At 40.1% G+C, this 15,630-nt stretch overlaps 1 protein-coding gene across 6 annotated transcripts in view; it reads left to right on the top strand.

Annotated features, from left to right (window-relative positions):
* The window catches only part of igf2bp2a (insulin-like growth factor 2 mRNA binding protein 2a), a 45,736-nt gene that overhangs the window by 12,910 nt on the left and 17,196 nt on the right, over positions 1-15,630 (top strand). The window contains exon 1 of one of the 6 annotated variants that reach the window (XM_086091705.1): positions 7,893-8,069. The exons of 4 other annotated variants lie outside the window; for them this stretch is intronic. In XM_086091705.1, the coding sequence (XP_085947831.1) occupies positions 8,044-8,069 (26 nt within the window). In that variant the 5' untranslated portion in view covers positions 7,893-8,043. Of the gene's footprint in view, positions 1-7,892; positions 8,076-15,630 lie in introns of those variants that run through there. One more of the 6 variants, XM_086091704.1, reaches the window with a different exon arrangement.

Here is a 15,630-nt window from a genome sequence, read left to right as displayed (position 1 = left end):
GTGCAGAATACATTATTTTTTATTTCTCCAAGACGCCTACGCTGAGGGATTCCTGTGGGTGCTTGAGGTGGATCACGTTCCCGTAGTGTTTTTATTTATTTTTTACCCTATGATGCGTCACAGCACAGTGGACGTTGCTAGGTAACGGGTCATTTGATTCACACAGTGTGTGTATGGCGTGCATCGCGGAATTCCCTATATTTCCTGAGACGCACACTTTGCCCTGAAATGTAGGCGAAGCGCTCGCACCAAAACACGCACGTCCAGTGAGTCAGTAAATATTTGATGGCGAAGCAGTCATGCATATCTTCTTGTAGTCCCACAATTTTAACCGTGGGGTATTTTCATTGATGGCAAAGCTACCGTTCACCTCCCTGTCTTCTCCAGGGAATGTCACACCCTCTTTCCACTGCAGCATTTGCCTCCTCCTCCTCCTCCTCCTCCTCCTCTTCTTCTTCTTCCTCACATGTGCACATTTTGTGTCGGTATCACCTTATTCCTACGCCCATGAGCCTTTGCGGGAATTATGGGCGCAACTTTATGAACCAGCTTTTTGTTTGCATTGTAACTTGATGTGTAACTTTTTTCTACAACAATTACAGATTTAAACAATGTGTGGGAACGCTAGTTGTTGCTGCTTATAAGAGAAAACATCTTCTTCTTTTTTTAAGAGAGAGAGAGAACTCAGTATTGTTCATTCGGTAATTTTACCGATTCAACATGTCATCATTATTGAGAGAGAGAGAGAGAGCTCAGTATTGTTCATTCGATAATTTTACAGATTCAACATGTCATCATTGTTGAGAGAGAGAGAGAGATAAAGAGAGAGAGAGAGAGAGAGAGCTCAGTATTGTTCATTCGATAATTTTACCGATTCAACATGTCATCATTATTGAGAGAGAGAGAGAGAGAGAGAGAGAGAGAATTTCAATCCCGCTTCCTGTAGCTAATTAAGGACGCTCAAAAACAAACAAAAAAACTAATTAATTACGCTGACATGGTAGAATGCAGCGCCTGTTCCCAGCATTAGCAGTATTAGCGGCTAGTGGCTAGCATCTAGCTGCTAAGCAAGTGTCCCATATAGGCCGGCAAGAGCCGTCAAATTTCTTTTCAAAGGCGGTTTGATGGGCCAAAATGACTCTGGCGTTCTTTGAAACCGTCAGCCCGACACAGTTGCAGATACATTTTCAACAAACCAGCCTCACTCAAATGTGCTGTTTTAGCTGGCAAAAACGCTACTGTGGTTTTGACGTCACTTCGTCTCATAGCCCAAAAATCTCACTTACTCACGTTTCAGAGAAGAAAATGCACTTTGCTGCCATGCACAGTTCAAATGTAGTAAAGAAAAAAAGTGATGATGATCTAAAAATGAAAATAGGCCGTTCATTATTAAGTGAAACGTGTTATTTTCTTTTGCGTATTCATAATTGTAAAAATCAATCAATCAATACTATTTGCTGAATACTCGATTATTCGACAGCCCTCGTAACAAATGGCTCACTGCTGCTCCTTCCGTGTTTCTACATCGGCGCCCTTAGGAACAAGCTGGCTAATGCCCCGCCCCCCTCCAGCTGCCTTCCAACAATGTCACCGCTTCCTGGCACAGCGTGGCAGCGCTGAATGAGGCCAGCTGTGCACGAGTGGGTGTAAATAGTGTACGACTGTATGCTATGTACTGTAAGCTGAATGTGAGCTTCCCCTATCGCGTAGTGTAACAGAGACAGGCGGTTTATTCTTAGCAGCTTACTCCTTATTGGCCTTCCTCAACAGCGGTACACATCCTGCGTCTGTGCACGTGTGTGTGTGTGTGCGTGTGTGTGTCCTTGCTGTAATGTCTTCATGCCGCTGTCGCCGTTCCCCGAGCGGGAGGCAGCACTTTATCTTAGATGGATAATTGCTGTGGTTGTGTGTGTGTGTTTTTTTTTTCTTCTTCTTCTTTTGGGCAAGAAGTGTGAGAAGTGATTCCTGGCGGCACGGCTCGTTTTGATGTTGCAGCATATCGTATGAATCAGCTTGAAAAGAACACCGTTGTGTCGGTGAGCGTAGGCGCCGCACGACGAGAGATACTCCTGTTTTAACGCACGGCGCTCGTTGTTCTCTTAATAGCCGCAGACGCGTGAGCCAAGTGAGGAATTTCCGAACCTGTCTTTTTGTTTTTCCCCTACTCTCAACCTAGAAAGTCACCAATTACATCATGGGGAATACCTGCTGCATAGAATGTCACAATTTCCCGCAGACTAAACACATCTTTAGTGGCGTTTTTTTTTTACGTCACATACATGGTAGGGTACGAACCGCTTAGGTATGCGACATAGCAGGATAACTCCTTTACTCTCTTTCTGTCTGACTTGCTCTTTCCTTTCTAAATTGCAACTCTACTTGGGCTACAGACATTCGTTTTGGTGATTTATCATAAAACCTCACAAATGAAATTGAATATGCGCAATCTTGCTCTTTGAGTGTTTTTTATTTTTTTTATGCCATGTGCAAATCCTCAAATACACGCTTGGCTGTCTTTGAGCATATTCTCCCACACAAAATGCGCTTTTCACTCATGGTGAATGTCGTTCCTCACCCTGGATAACGATAATAAAATGAACTCCTTCACTGCCATTGACGGCTATAGACGTCAAAAATTAATTTGAACTATTTCTATTAGTTTAATTTTTTTTCCCACTTTTGTTAACAAGAGTATGAAAACCTAGAATTTTTTTATTGTATATTTAGAACAGATATAAAATCGTGAGTTAACTAGTGAAGTCATGCGACAAATTTTAATCCCCTGACGCCCCTAATTTTTAATAATCTTTTTTAAATCTTTTTTTTTTTTTTTAAAGAAGAAAAGACTATTAAAAATTAGCGGCATCAGGTGATTACAATTTGTAATTTTAATTAATCGGATGACTTCACTAGTTAACTCACGCTAAAAAAAAAAGAGACTATTAAAAATTAGGGGCGTCAGGTGATTACAATTTTAAATTGTAATTAATCGCATGACTTCACAAGTTAACTCACGATTAATAACACATTTTACATCTGTTCTAAATGTGCAATACAATTTTTCTTCTAGGTTTTCATACTCTTGTTAACAAAAGTGGGGGAAAAAATGTTAAACTAATAGAAATAGTTTAAATGAATTTTTGACGTCTATAGGCGTCAATGGCAGTGAATGAGTTAACTATTAATAATAATCATACTTAGTTTTCCTACATCTCTTCATCATTTTCGGTTATTATGCTTCGAAAATGATGTAAATTTTTGGGAACATTTTATGTAGACCTTGACTCTTCAAGCTGTGACCACAAAGCATTTTCTGTGTCACACAAAGTTGCAGTCATAGAACACGTTTTCAGGTCAGGCCATTTATTTCGACTGAGTCTGCTTGTTGGGGGGGCACAACAAAACAAAACAAAAAACTTTGACCTGAGAATAATGATGAAAGCAAGCCAGCCTATAAATGCTAGCAGATTTGTTTGTTGTGATGTTTAGGAGTTTTTCAAGCCCATGCGGGGCTACAAATAGAACAATTGGTTGCAAGTTTGTTTGTAAATAAATGCTGAAACACCTCAGCCTTACCAAGCACCTATTTGACTGTACGATACCGGCATTAATGCACCTGGACAATCTAAAAAAACAAGAGCTGTATAAAAAAGAAAAAAAACACCTTCACAAAGATGATAATATTTAAAAAAAATAAAACTCTTCAATTGGATCTCATTCCATAGACGTAGCTAATATTGCGCCTCAACGCTCAAGGACCTTCGCGATTCACACCTGTCGCTGCCCACTTGACACAGACGCACATTTATACACACTCCCAAGCAATGTCCAGTCCGCTTCCTGCTTAAACCCCCCCGCCTCATTTTAAAGAGAAGGATTTGGAGCCATTTTAGCCAGCGGATTAAAGTCTGGCAGAGATAATGCCACTTGAGCCACTTTTGAGTCACGTGACACAACACGGCCCAGCGTTTTGGGGAGGAGCAATGATGATGTCCTTCATTTATTGAAGGTTTTTAATGAAGATTTAAAAAAAAAAATGGTATAATACATTTTTTTTTTTTTAAACGTTGATGTGGCCTAGTGTTAATTTTAGCACTACCTCACTATTTACATGTCGTTTGTATAATTTACATACTCCTTCCTAATGTGACATTAACTATAAACAATATGTACTTTGGCAAGGTGCACAAGTGCTTGTTATATGGATATAGAGCCCATTTCTTTGCTAATCTCGCAATGTGTTTAAGACAGGAAATATGATTGGGCTTTATTGTGAAGAAAGACAACCCTACCACAAAAAAAAAAAAGTATTCACCAGGTTAAATTTGCTTTCAGGTTGCTTAAAGGCGAATAGAGGCTTAATAGCTCATGGTAAATGTCGAGGAAGTCTGAGTGCCATTCCAGTTGAACTTGAAAGCGTCGTCCACGTTTCTATTTGCAGTAGTCCTACTTTAGTCCTTGGTTTCAAGGAAAACATGTTTGTTTTGTACTCAATTATATTGCTAGTTTTGTATGACCCTACCATGTACACAAGGATGCACATGATGTGAGTGTTTGCTCATGTCATAAATGCATCTTTAGCACTCACTATGTAAACACATTATCTAATAGTGGTGTGCCCAAAAATCGATTTCATATAAAAAATCGCAATTCTCATTTAGTAGGATTCAGAATCAATTTGAAATGTCCCAAAATTGATTTTATATAAATTATTTTATACTGTCTTGCCTTTGTCTGTGTGTGCCTTTATTTTGGATCGCTGTTCATGTTGTACCCGGTTTGGCCACTGAGGGGCAGTGTGGTTCCACGCGGTCTAATACACTGTTAAGTTGTAGCCACATTAGAGAGGAGAAGGAAAAAGTCACGATCAAGCTATTCCAATAAAAGTTTTATTTTTTTCAGCGTGGAGCTGTTATTTTGAGTGATGAAAGTGCTGCGAGTAGCGCGCTAATTAGCATTAGCGAGTCCGACTGTAGCAGAATCTATAGATTGAAGCAAAAATCATCAATCAATCAAAAATCGGAATCGAATCGAATCGTGAGACATTCAAAGATTCCCACCCCTATTATCTATTGCTGAGATTCAATGTGGGGCGCAAAATCTTACTTTAGCTTACCTCAAGTGAATTTCAACAGAGGTGGTGACAAGTGGATAAAATAATACATGTGTAGTAATAACGTATGCATGGAAAATCGTCAATGTTTAGCACTACAAGACTGAATCATTTGGCATGTTTGCCCTCACTTTTGGCTCAGAGGTTGCCTGTCTCTCTACATACCAAAAACAACAAATAGTTGTGTTAATAGTTGCATTACAGTACTCATCATCCATTTTCTCTATTACTTATGCCAGTGACTCTCAAAAGGGTGGGATAATGGCCATTAGTGGTAAACAAGCGCCCTCTAGTGGTATGCAAAATAATCACTGCCTCGTCTGCCCTGTTCATTTGTATTTAACTTTGCCATTCAAAGTATTTGCATTTAATCTTTAGCAACTGTTTGTTTTTAACCATGCCTTGAGCTACATTTGTATTGAACCGTTATGTGCAATACATTTGAAATGGAATCATCATTTATAGTCATTTGTTTTCTTTTATTTGATTGGCTCCAGCTTAGCCGCTCCCCGAGAGAGGATTTGTGGTAGAGAAAATGGATGAATGGATATTTAAGCCCAGTGTGAATGTTTAAACTCTACGTTACAGTGGCTTACACTAAGATTAAATGTACATGTCAGGGATAAAACATTTGTCTCATTTTTTTTTTTGAAACTTGGAGAGCCGCTGACTTATCCAGTTTAGAGTCACAGCAGGGGTTGGATCCTCTTCCAGCTGACTGGGCGAAAGGCTGACTACTACCTGGTCTAATCGCCGATCAGGACGATTAGAAACAACACCTTTAATTGGTTATAGCTGCAGTACCATTTAACTCACTTGCTGCCAAAAAACTTAGACAATTTTTAAATGTTTTAAGTGTCCCAAAGACGTATTTCTAAGCATACAGAAGGCTTTGACGCAGCCTCTCAACTGCAAAGAACGGTTGAAGAAATGGTAGTCATTACACAAACGGCCAGCAGGTGGCAGCAGAGCAAAAGAGATCAACCAGGGCCATGTTGGGAAAAAAAAGCAGTTCTAAACAGATTTGTGAATAATTATTTTTTTTCCCACTCATGAAAGAAGAGACTCTAATCTTTCTTTTGGTAGGTTCCATGTTTTTATAGCAATTGAACACAATATTCTGCGGGCCTTGTAAAATCTGTCAAAGTCCAGTAAAGCAGCCAAGAGTGAAGGGGATTGCTTTAGTGAAAATGGTTAATAACTTCAATATATCTTTTTATTATTATTATTTTTTTTTTACAGTTGGGCAGCACGCTGGTGTAGCTGTTAGCATGTCTGGCTCATATTTGTGAGGTTTGACTTATAAATCGCGCCTCCTTTCTTCCTGTGTGAAATTTACATGTAAGTCGGTTTTCTTCCGGTACTCCGACCTCCTACATTCCAAAAACATTCTTGTTCGGCTCAGTGAACACTCTGTATTGTCCATAGGTTTGAATGTGAGTGTGAATGATTGTTAGTGTGCACGTGCCCTGTGCCCAAAGCTGTGAACGACTCCTCTGTTTTTTCAGTTATAAGAGATTTGGCCAGTAAGATCCGATGAAAATGTTGTGCGCAAATCCTGATGAAATGAACAATTGATAAACGCAAAAATGCCATTTTTTTTGCAATTGATAAAAAATGTTGCTACGCTCTCGGGGAACAAATACAACGCGTGTATTGATCCGTAAATGCAACGAGCTGGTACCTTTTTATTGCTGATTCACGACCATCAGTCAATGTCAAAGTGGCCGTGAATTAAAGCGCGCCGCCGGCCTTTATCCTCATCCATCATTTGCAAAACAATGTTGTAGACTTGGAACAATCTGTTCATGTGATCAAAACCGTAACATGTGGCATTTCTTTTTAAATACGTCACACCCTGCAGGCACTATCACTATTTGATATAATACAAGTTGACTGTTTGTCAGCAGGAGTAAACAGGATCAAACGAACTGTACAAGGCGGTATTTTAAGTAATTTATTAACATTCTTAATAGTCATGCATGTTAAAGTGTAAAACATATAGGTGTCAATATGAGTGTGAATTCTCATTGGTCTACCAACCTTTGAAACGGACTGCTACTTTTTGGGCACTCATTATTGCAGAGGGCTCCCAGTTTGATACACACTTCTGAAGAAGAAAAAAAAGTAATACGCTACTACTACTAATTGTAATTTGTAAGCCTTAGTTACACTCACCCACTATAATGCCAGCCTGCCAGACACAGCTCAGGGCTAATTCCCAACAGTTCTACAATGTTTGACATGTTGCTGAAATCAGATGGTAAAACACACCCATGCAAGACTGCCATTTGGCACTTTTTTTTTTCCATGTATGTAATCTGTATTCTCAAGACACTTCATTAGGCACACCTTTTTTGCTGTGGATTAAAAAAAATCTAGTTGCAGGGCTCTTTTTAAAAAAAAATATTTAAATACATTTTTAAGTTTAAAATTCTAACTAAAAGTTCAGGGACCTCCCAGGGTCATTAAAATATAAATATAAACTTAAGAAAGTAAATAGCAAAATCAAACAAGTAAATAGCGCCCCAATGTGCTTTATTTAATTTACTGCAAAGCAATTCTGGAGTTATACAGGCAAAATACCTCTGGACCTGATTTGATGAATACACTTTTGCAGATATTGCTTTATTCGCACACGCACACGCGCAAAGCACACTGCCAAGAGGTGAAGAGGAAGTTTGAAGCTTTACGTCATGTTGAGTATGCGTGTGTGCGGTATTGATCCAGGTTAACTTGCACCTATGACAGGCAGGCACTTGGACAGGCTCAGCCCTCGGCCCTCCACCTCCACTATAATAGCTTATGGTGGGCAGATTAAAGGATGAGACCTGACCAACAAGCTGCACGCATAGACATAAAGCAGCGACGGGCCGAGAGGGGCAAACGGCCGGCGCCAGCCTCTGCCCACCTGTCGAGCGTCCCGCGGGATGAGAGGTGGACACTTCGCATGCATGTGGGGGTAAGCGCACCGCGTGGTGGCGTTTTAGCGCGTGTGCTTGCATGTCAGGTCGCTTGCGTGCGACATTGGCCGCCTCGCTTCTCGGCCGCGCTGCTGACCGTGCTTCGTGATGGACTCTCAAGGGTGTTTGTGGCGTGACGTTACAGGCTATGAGAGAGTTGCATGTCGTTGCTGTTCGGAGAAAACGTCCATCTTGGATCACTAAATTGCCCTTTACTAGGGCGGTGGGTGAGTTGGAGCCTATCCCACTAGTCTAAAAAAAACGGTATTCGGGTTAATATTGCGTTAAGCAGCAAAATCCAGCAGTTTTTGTCCATATCAGAAGGCGGCCATTTTGCCACTTGAAAATGACATCATAGTTGCTCAGGTCTCAGGTAACAACCAATCACAGCTCGGCTTTCAGAAAACAGGTGAGCTGTGATTGGTCGTTGCCTGAGCCCTGAGCAACTGTGATGTCATCTTCAGTCGACAGTAAGTGGCAAAATGGCCGCCCCCTGAGATGGATAAAAACGGCAGGGATTTTGCTGCATAACTACGACGGCGTATTAGGGCTATGTATAAATATATAATTTGCGACTTAATTAAGTGGCAGATTTGCGAGAAAAACACTTAGCGTAGCTATAGTCTAATCATATGTGGATTCGTGCCTGGTTAATGGGACACTGTTTATAAAATGAAAAGGCAAGATGGAGACGGATTGATTCTTAATTTAAACTTTACTCGTCATACGCGGCAGCTAGAGCGATAACACTTCCTGATCATTTATCAACTGACTAGCATAAATTAGGTAAATGCAAGTGAAAGACGGAGAACAGCAGATTCGACACATCAACTTTTAGAGACTTATACAAAAAAAATACCAAAATGTTCCGGAAGACGCAAATGTACAAGTAAATATACATTTTAACAAATGAACCTGATGCTTGATCCTCAAAAAATAAAAAATAATACCAAAATGGTCAATCAATCCATGCTCACTGGATTGGGATTTACTGAAATCTTGACTGGACTATCAGGTGACATAATTTTTTTGTAGCAGTTATCCAGTTCCGCGTCGTGGGTGCGCTGGAGCCAATTTCAGCTGACTTTGGGTGAAAAGGCAGACAATTGATAAAAAGTCAAAATGGCGGTCAACTCTCCACTCATCGAAAAGCACTGGACTTTCCATCGTTGTCATTTGATTTGTGAGGATTATTTCGATTACAAAATGTGATGAAATGTCGTTTTACTATTCTAACAATCTGCCTGGTTTGTATGCTAGTCACAGGCAAAAGCAATACAATACGCTGTTTGTTTATAACCTGAAAAGGAATGGTCAATACCCTGGACTGGTCGCCAGTCAATCACATACAGGATAGAGATTTCCATTCGCACTCGCCCGTTAGAGTACGATATTAGATAAGATCAACTTTATTAGTCCCACAATGGTGACATTAGGCAAGGTTTTGTATTACGAATAATGCGATGCGATCTGCTTTTTTTTTAGTGATGGATGAATGATTCAACCATGTCGAAATGATGGCGAATCATAGCATTGTTATCGTTTCCTTTAGGACTCGCCATTATGTTGCCGCAGGAGTCCGAGCTTTTTGTTCCGTTTTCCCACTTAATTGTCACGCGAACACCTTGAACTGCTTTGTTATTAACACCGTTTTAAATAGAACGCACGCAGGGTGCCGCATTTGGTCCCAATCGTACCGCCAGCCAACCCTCCTCCGACTGTCACTCATTTTGCCTGAAAAGAAATGCAAATGTTTTGTGTTGCCCTGCCAGACTTCTGACGGCATTCTTAATTGATCAAACACACACGCTGAGACAAAAAAAAGAAGAAGAGTGAAGCGCTTCTTTTAAACGTTGTTGTCGATTCTCTCAGCGTTTTTGCGTGTGACTGCCACCTGCTTGGGCGCCATCATTTGGCTTGGCAAAGTGGCGTCACGCACTTTCACGTGCGGGCGGGTCGGTCTCGCGTACGACGCGCAACGCTACGAGCGCCCCGGAGTCACAAGTAGAGCAACCTAAAAAGAGGCAGTCATGCTGCGGTCGTGACACAAGCTCGCCGCTTCAGTGACTGCAGGAAGAGGGGGAGGAGACAGATATGATATCAAACCCATAAACAAATCCAAATGCTGTTAAAAGAAGACATGCACGTGTGGAATGCAATTTATTTGCTTCTTTGTTTATTTTTAACTAGTGGACAAGTGGTCTGCCTCACAGTTCTAAGGTTCGAATCTTGCTTCCATCCTACCTAATGTGGAGTTCAGAACCCGAACAACAGCCTCAATTATTAACACCTCTATTTATATGAAATATGAGTGTAATATTGAATATTACCAAGCTACTGTATAGTCGTGTCAAGAATGTCCCTAATACACATTCACGTGTATTTGGGACATGCTGCAAGCAGGAGCGTTCGACACACAGGCTGAATCACAGTGTTGTGGAATGTGCCGTTTTTATTTAAATATCAAGTGGAGCTTTCGACTGTTGTCTTTAATGAAATTCAGACATGTTGGTTTGTGTTTTGCTCTGGGACCTTATTTGTAGTGATGACATCAGAGAAGTGAAAAGTCTCATCTTGCGGCATTGTGAAAAGTAACTCATTCTTTGTTGTTTGGGTTTTTTGCAATCAAAACACTGATAACGACAGTGTCGACTTGACATGAGTAATTGCAGCGTAGCGCGTTTCACTTGTTGACATTTTTTGTGTGAGCTTGTACGGCGAGGAGCGTCATCGGTGGGGTGGGGGGGGGGCTGGTTTGGGAGGGTCAATGTGCCTTGCTCAGACTGACTTTTCATACTATGTGTCTGTCTGAATCGACAGAATGAGTATTATAGTGTGTGTGTCTGTGAATGAACTTGGGGTGTGAATTGCCTAGTACCTGGCGATTCGATCCGTATCACGATTCATGGGTCACGATTCGATGCAATACCGATTAATCCCGGTACGAATAAAAAAAAAAAAAATTGATTATTGCGATTTTATTTTATTTTTTACTCAAATTTTGAAAATACTAATCAGTAAACTTGTACATGTACACTGTAAGATTTGTATGATTATAACTGAGCCACTGCATTTAACAAACAGGTGTGTTTCATGTTTGAACAGCACTGAAATAAAATATTAAGGCTTAATGTTCCATTATTATAACATTCTTTCATGCTTAATGTGTGAATCCTAACCCTAAGTAAGACGTTTTGTTGAATATTCCCATAAAAAATTTTGATACGGCCGCATATCGAATCGATTTCGAGAATAGTAGAAGTAGAATTGGGCGTAAAAGGGCATTTGCACCATTGTGGGATGGAACGCAGCCGACTCCCGGCCATTCGAAGCAGCTCCTCTCTTTCCCTTTAATATCAGGGCAGTGGAAGCATAAAAATGTTGACAACGCGGACACAGTAATCGACTCGCTAGGTTCCAAATGATGAGTTTGGTGTGCGCAAAGTGCGTTCATACAGGTTGACTACAAGATTTCCCCTCGCGGATGATTTAGTCGGCCGTGCGTGTGACGTGGGAGATTGGAGACCATTTGTGACGCACGGTCAGGAGGGTGCTTTTGAAATATTTTTAAGATGATAATGACAATAATTCGCTGGAAGGCTTGGCATTAAATCAAATTAATTCGATTAATCATCATTTTGAAAATTGAATCTAAATCGTGAAATTGAATTTTGTCTTCCTGATTATTAAAAGCTGCTGTTTTTATGTTCTGTTACACCCAGATGTTATTAAGTTGTAATTTTGCACAAGTGGCAGAATGTTGGATGGATGGCTTACAAGACATGTTTACAATAGCTACCAAGTAACTACTTAATCTTGGCAATTAAGCACAAACTATGAATGTTAAGTTTATGCTAAAACGGATTTAGAATCGGTATACATTATTGTTGTCTGAACATTTTGCACTGAAATTATTTTTGAATAAATGAAACCTTTAAGTAAAAGTTTGTTGGGTTCATTACATTAAAATTGATTAAAGTTGTTATCGTCCCGAAAGATAATTTTTCGGCCATATTGCTCAGCCCTAATTCAATGAAGTTATTTCTACAATGATTCAGAAGGTCGTCGTTGTCATATTTATGAATGAAAAAACGATGACATTCAACACACACGTCCACAGAGCGCCAAATCCGTCTGCCTGCGCCCCAATCAAATCCACCAAAACCGCGTTACACCACCTGTACCACAAGATAGACCAATTTTTGCGAGTCTAACAGTCTACTTTTTTGTCACCAAATTGCCAGATGCACCCGGTGACGCTGCGGCTGGAACATAGCGAGGCATAGCGCATCCACCAGATTCACGAACACGCTAAACTACGGCAGACTTAAAAATAATAGCCAAACAAATGTGATGTATTAAAAGTCCATCGAGTGATATAACTTGGTTCCACCTCCACTCCTGCAAGCCATTAGTGACATGTTTACAAAAAAATAAAACGTGTGGATGGATGACTTAAAACCCTCTCCACTTAGGCCCTTGAGACGACCGCGCGCGCATCGTACGCATCCGCCGGCTTCTGCTCCCTTTTTTCCTCTTGAGCTGTCACAGCCGAGAGAAGAAGAAGAAGGCGGCGGCTCAGCTCGCTGCTGCTGCACCCTGATGATGAGCTCTCGCCCGCAGAAGGTCGATAAGGGAATCACAGGTGCTCGGGTGCTTCCTGCTGAGATGAGATGCTTAGTAGCGCCGTGGAGCGGCCGCTTCTTCTCTGCTGCAGTCTTAGCCTGGAGCGAAGGTGCAAGCCTTTTATGTGTGCTGAGGCTGCAGGTGGGGAGGAATTCAAGGAGGGAACTGCGATACACTAACGTCATTATATTTTCATTGCGCGGGTTTGTTTACATTAGGCGTTTGTGTGAAAGGACAGGAATGAGTTTACCTTGTTCTGACTTAACGCATAAGCCGTGTGATCATGAATAGACAAGTTTAAGACAGCTCCCTTGTTTAGCTACGTGAGATGCATTTTGGGGATTTCACGCCTAGTCACGTTTAAAAGTTGGTTGTATTGCTGATTTGTCAATATATGCAGTCTATAAATAGGTTAGGAACAACGTTCCCATTGTCTGACTTACTTTTAAGAATGTGGCTGTTTATATGCTGCTGATTCAGTCTCAACCACATGACGGTGGCTATTTCTTACAGCATTTATTTTTTAAATGTAAAAAAACATTGCAGTTTTAGTCTGATGTCCTCAGCCAAAAATCTTCACAATTTCTCACCCCTCACCAGGATATATAAGCTTGCAACAATTGACAAGCATTCAGGCATGCTAAGGGCCCCAAAAGGCCTTTCATTAGTCAGAAGAATCATAAACTGCAATTCCAAGAGAAGAAAAACAAAATATTTATATATATTAACTCGTTCACTGCCATAAATTCATAAAAAAAAAGAGTATTAAAAATTTGGTGCAAGAGCCGATTATTTTTTTAAATTGTAATTAATCGCATGACTTCACTAGTTAACATATCTGTTCTAAATGTACAATAAAAAAAATCTAGGTTTCCATACTCTTGTTAACAAAAGTGGGAAAAAAAAAAGTTAAACTAATAGAAATAGTTCAAATGAATTTTTGACGTTTATAGCCGTCAATGGCAGTGAATGAGTTAATGCACTCATTAATTGACTATTATTATTCCTCAGTCGATGTATTTTGTCATTTTGTTAAACATACGTCCTTAACACCGCAGCCCGTCACCACACATAAGATAACAGCATTTTCCTGTGTAGTGGCTGTAGAAATAAAGCACAATCATGTGTTTATTTTGAGTTTTATCAATCCCACTCTGTGGAATCTGAAGTTTCACACAAAAGAGCATCTTATAAAAGCCAACTGAATTTGCCTGCTGAAAGGAAGGGTGCTTGTAGAAAACAAAATCATCAAGAAGCAGATTTTCTTTGCATGAAGAACAATTAGGAGCGAGTTGAGGGCTGTGTTGAGGTGTTTTGTGAGACAGACATGCGGCCGACAGGCCCGGTGGACTGAAAGGCTTTTTTGGGGATGGTCTCTTTATTCATCCAAAGTGAGCCTCCCGCTGGGCCTGCGAGCCGTCACCGACAGGACGAGCTTCCGCACACAACTCGGAGGTAAACAACGCTTTCAGGGGGCCTCATTACACGCACACACACACAATTCTTTGACCGATGTTTTTATCCTTCGCTGTGGAAAAGGGGACCATTTTGTCCTCAATCCAACAAATGCTACACTTGCATGTTACTATTTGGATTTACGAATCAAGTCATTTTGCATCGGAGAAACAACATTACAGAATTCAGTTTTGGCTGACACTGTCAGAGAATTGTTGATGTGACGATACGTTTGGAGTTTGCGGTGTCTTAATATTTTTGACTGTGCTGCACATCAAACACGGTGACATGCACGCCATCTTATTGAAATGTTTCCAAATGTAATTATTAGTAACCCCTTCAATGACTAAAATAAAAAAAATAATCTGGGTATGTCAACTATTTCTCAGTATAATTTTAGCAACATGTAGGAAGATACAATTGACGAGATTCAGTATTAAATGTCAAATTGCAATGTGACATTTGCATCGCTTTCTCGCTCGCGTTCTCGAAACCAAGCGGTATCATGAGCGAGGGTAAAAGGAGACGCCAAATTAATCAAACGCATAACAAGATGAAATCCTTTTGTATTCCAAACAGCAAGCAAGTAACTTCATAATTTCACCTATGCAGTTAAGCATGAAATACTTAAAAAAAAATATATATATAATAATAATAATAAAAAAGCATATATTTGTTTTTGTTGAAAAAAAACACACACACACAAGAACAACAGTATTAAAACACTGTAAAACGCTGACAGCTCACCAAATGGAAGTCATCTCATTTAATTGCTTAATTGGTTGCTAAAATGAAAATAGCAAAAATCCATCAGCCTTTGTAAATGTGCATAAATTATTTTGTGTGCGATACAATATTGTATATAAGCCCTTCATGTGTCGGGTTAAATGTATTGTAAATTAATTAGAAGAAAAGCTTTAACACTTAATTATGGGACATGTTAATATTATTATTATTATTATTATTATTATTATTAAAATGCAAATAGTAACTCTAAACTAATCTTAATAATATAACTTGCATCTAAACATCTCCTTTATGTTACTCTAGAAGGTGTAAATGCTGCTTTTATTCAAGCCGCAATTTCTGTTTTCATCGCTAGTCCTTTTTCTAAAAGCTACTTTTATTCAATTTACAGAAGTGTTAACCTAAAGCGACTTAAATTTAGCAGCTGGTAGTATGTTTATAATTGCTGTCCAAATACAGTAATAATGAGTCATACAGTATACGAGCTACTGGAAGTGGTCATGTGATCTGTAGACTTCAGATTTTCTGCCAAATGATGTCGATCGTCTTCAGAAGAGTTGACTGGTGAGCAGCCCCTTTCCTGGCCGCCCTCTCACTGGTCCAAATCCGCGGCACCGTGCGCTTGTGCAGGTGGGAGCGGTAAATATTAGCTTTTCAAATGAGCGTGGTCACCCTTGGCTATTTAAAGGCCAAATTGAGAGGATTTCTCCGGGCTCACCTTGTGTG

This window comes from Leptonotus elevatus, chromosome 12, assembly GCF_054856555.1.
Source record: "Leptonotus elevatus isolate MCC_2025b chromosome 12, RoL_Lele_1.0, whole genome shotgun sequence".
Taxonomy (NCBI): Eukaryota; Metazoa; Chordata; class Actinopteri; order Syngnathiformes; family Syngnathidae; genus Leptonotus; species Leptonotus elevatus.
The sequence above is the reverse complement of the archived record's forward strand: the minus strand, read 5'-3'. Positions and strand labels throughout refer to the sequence as shown.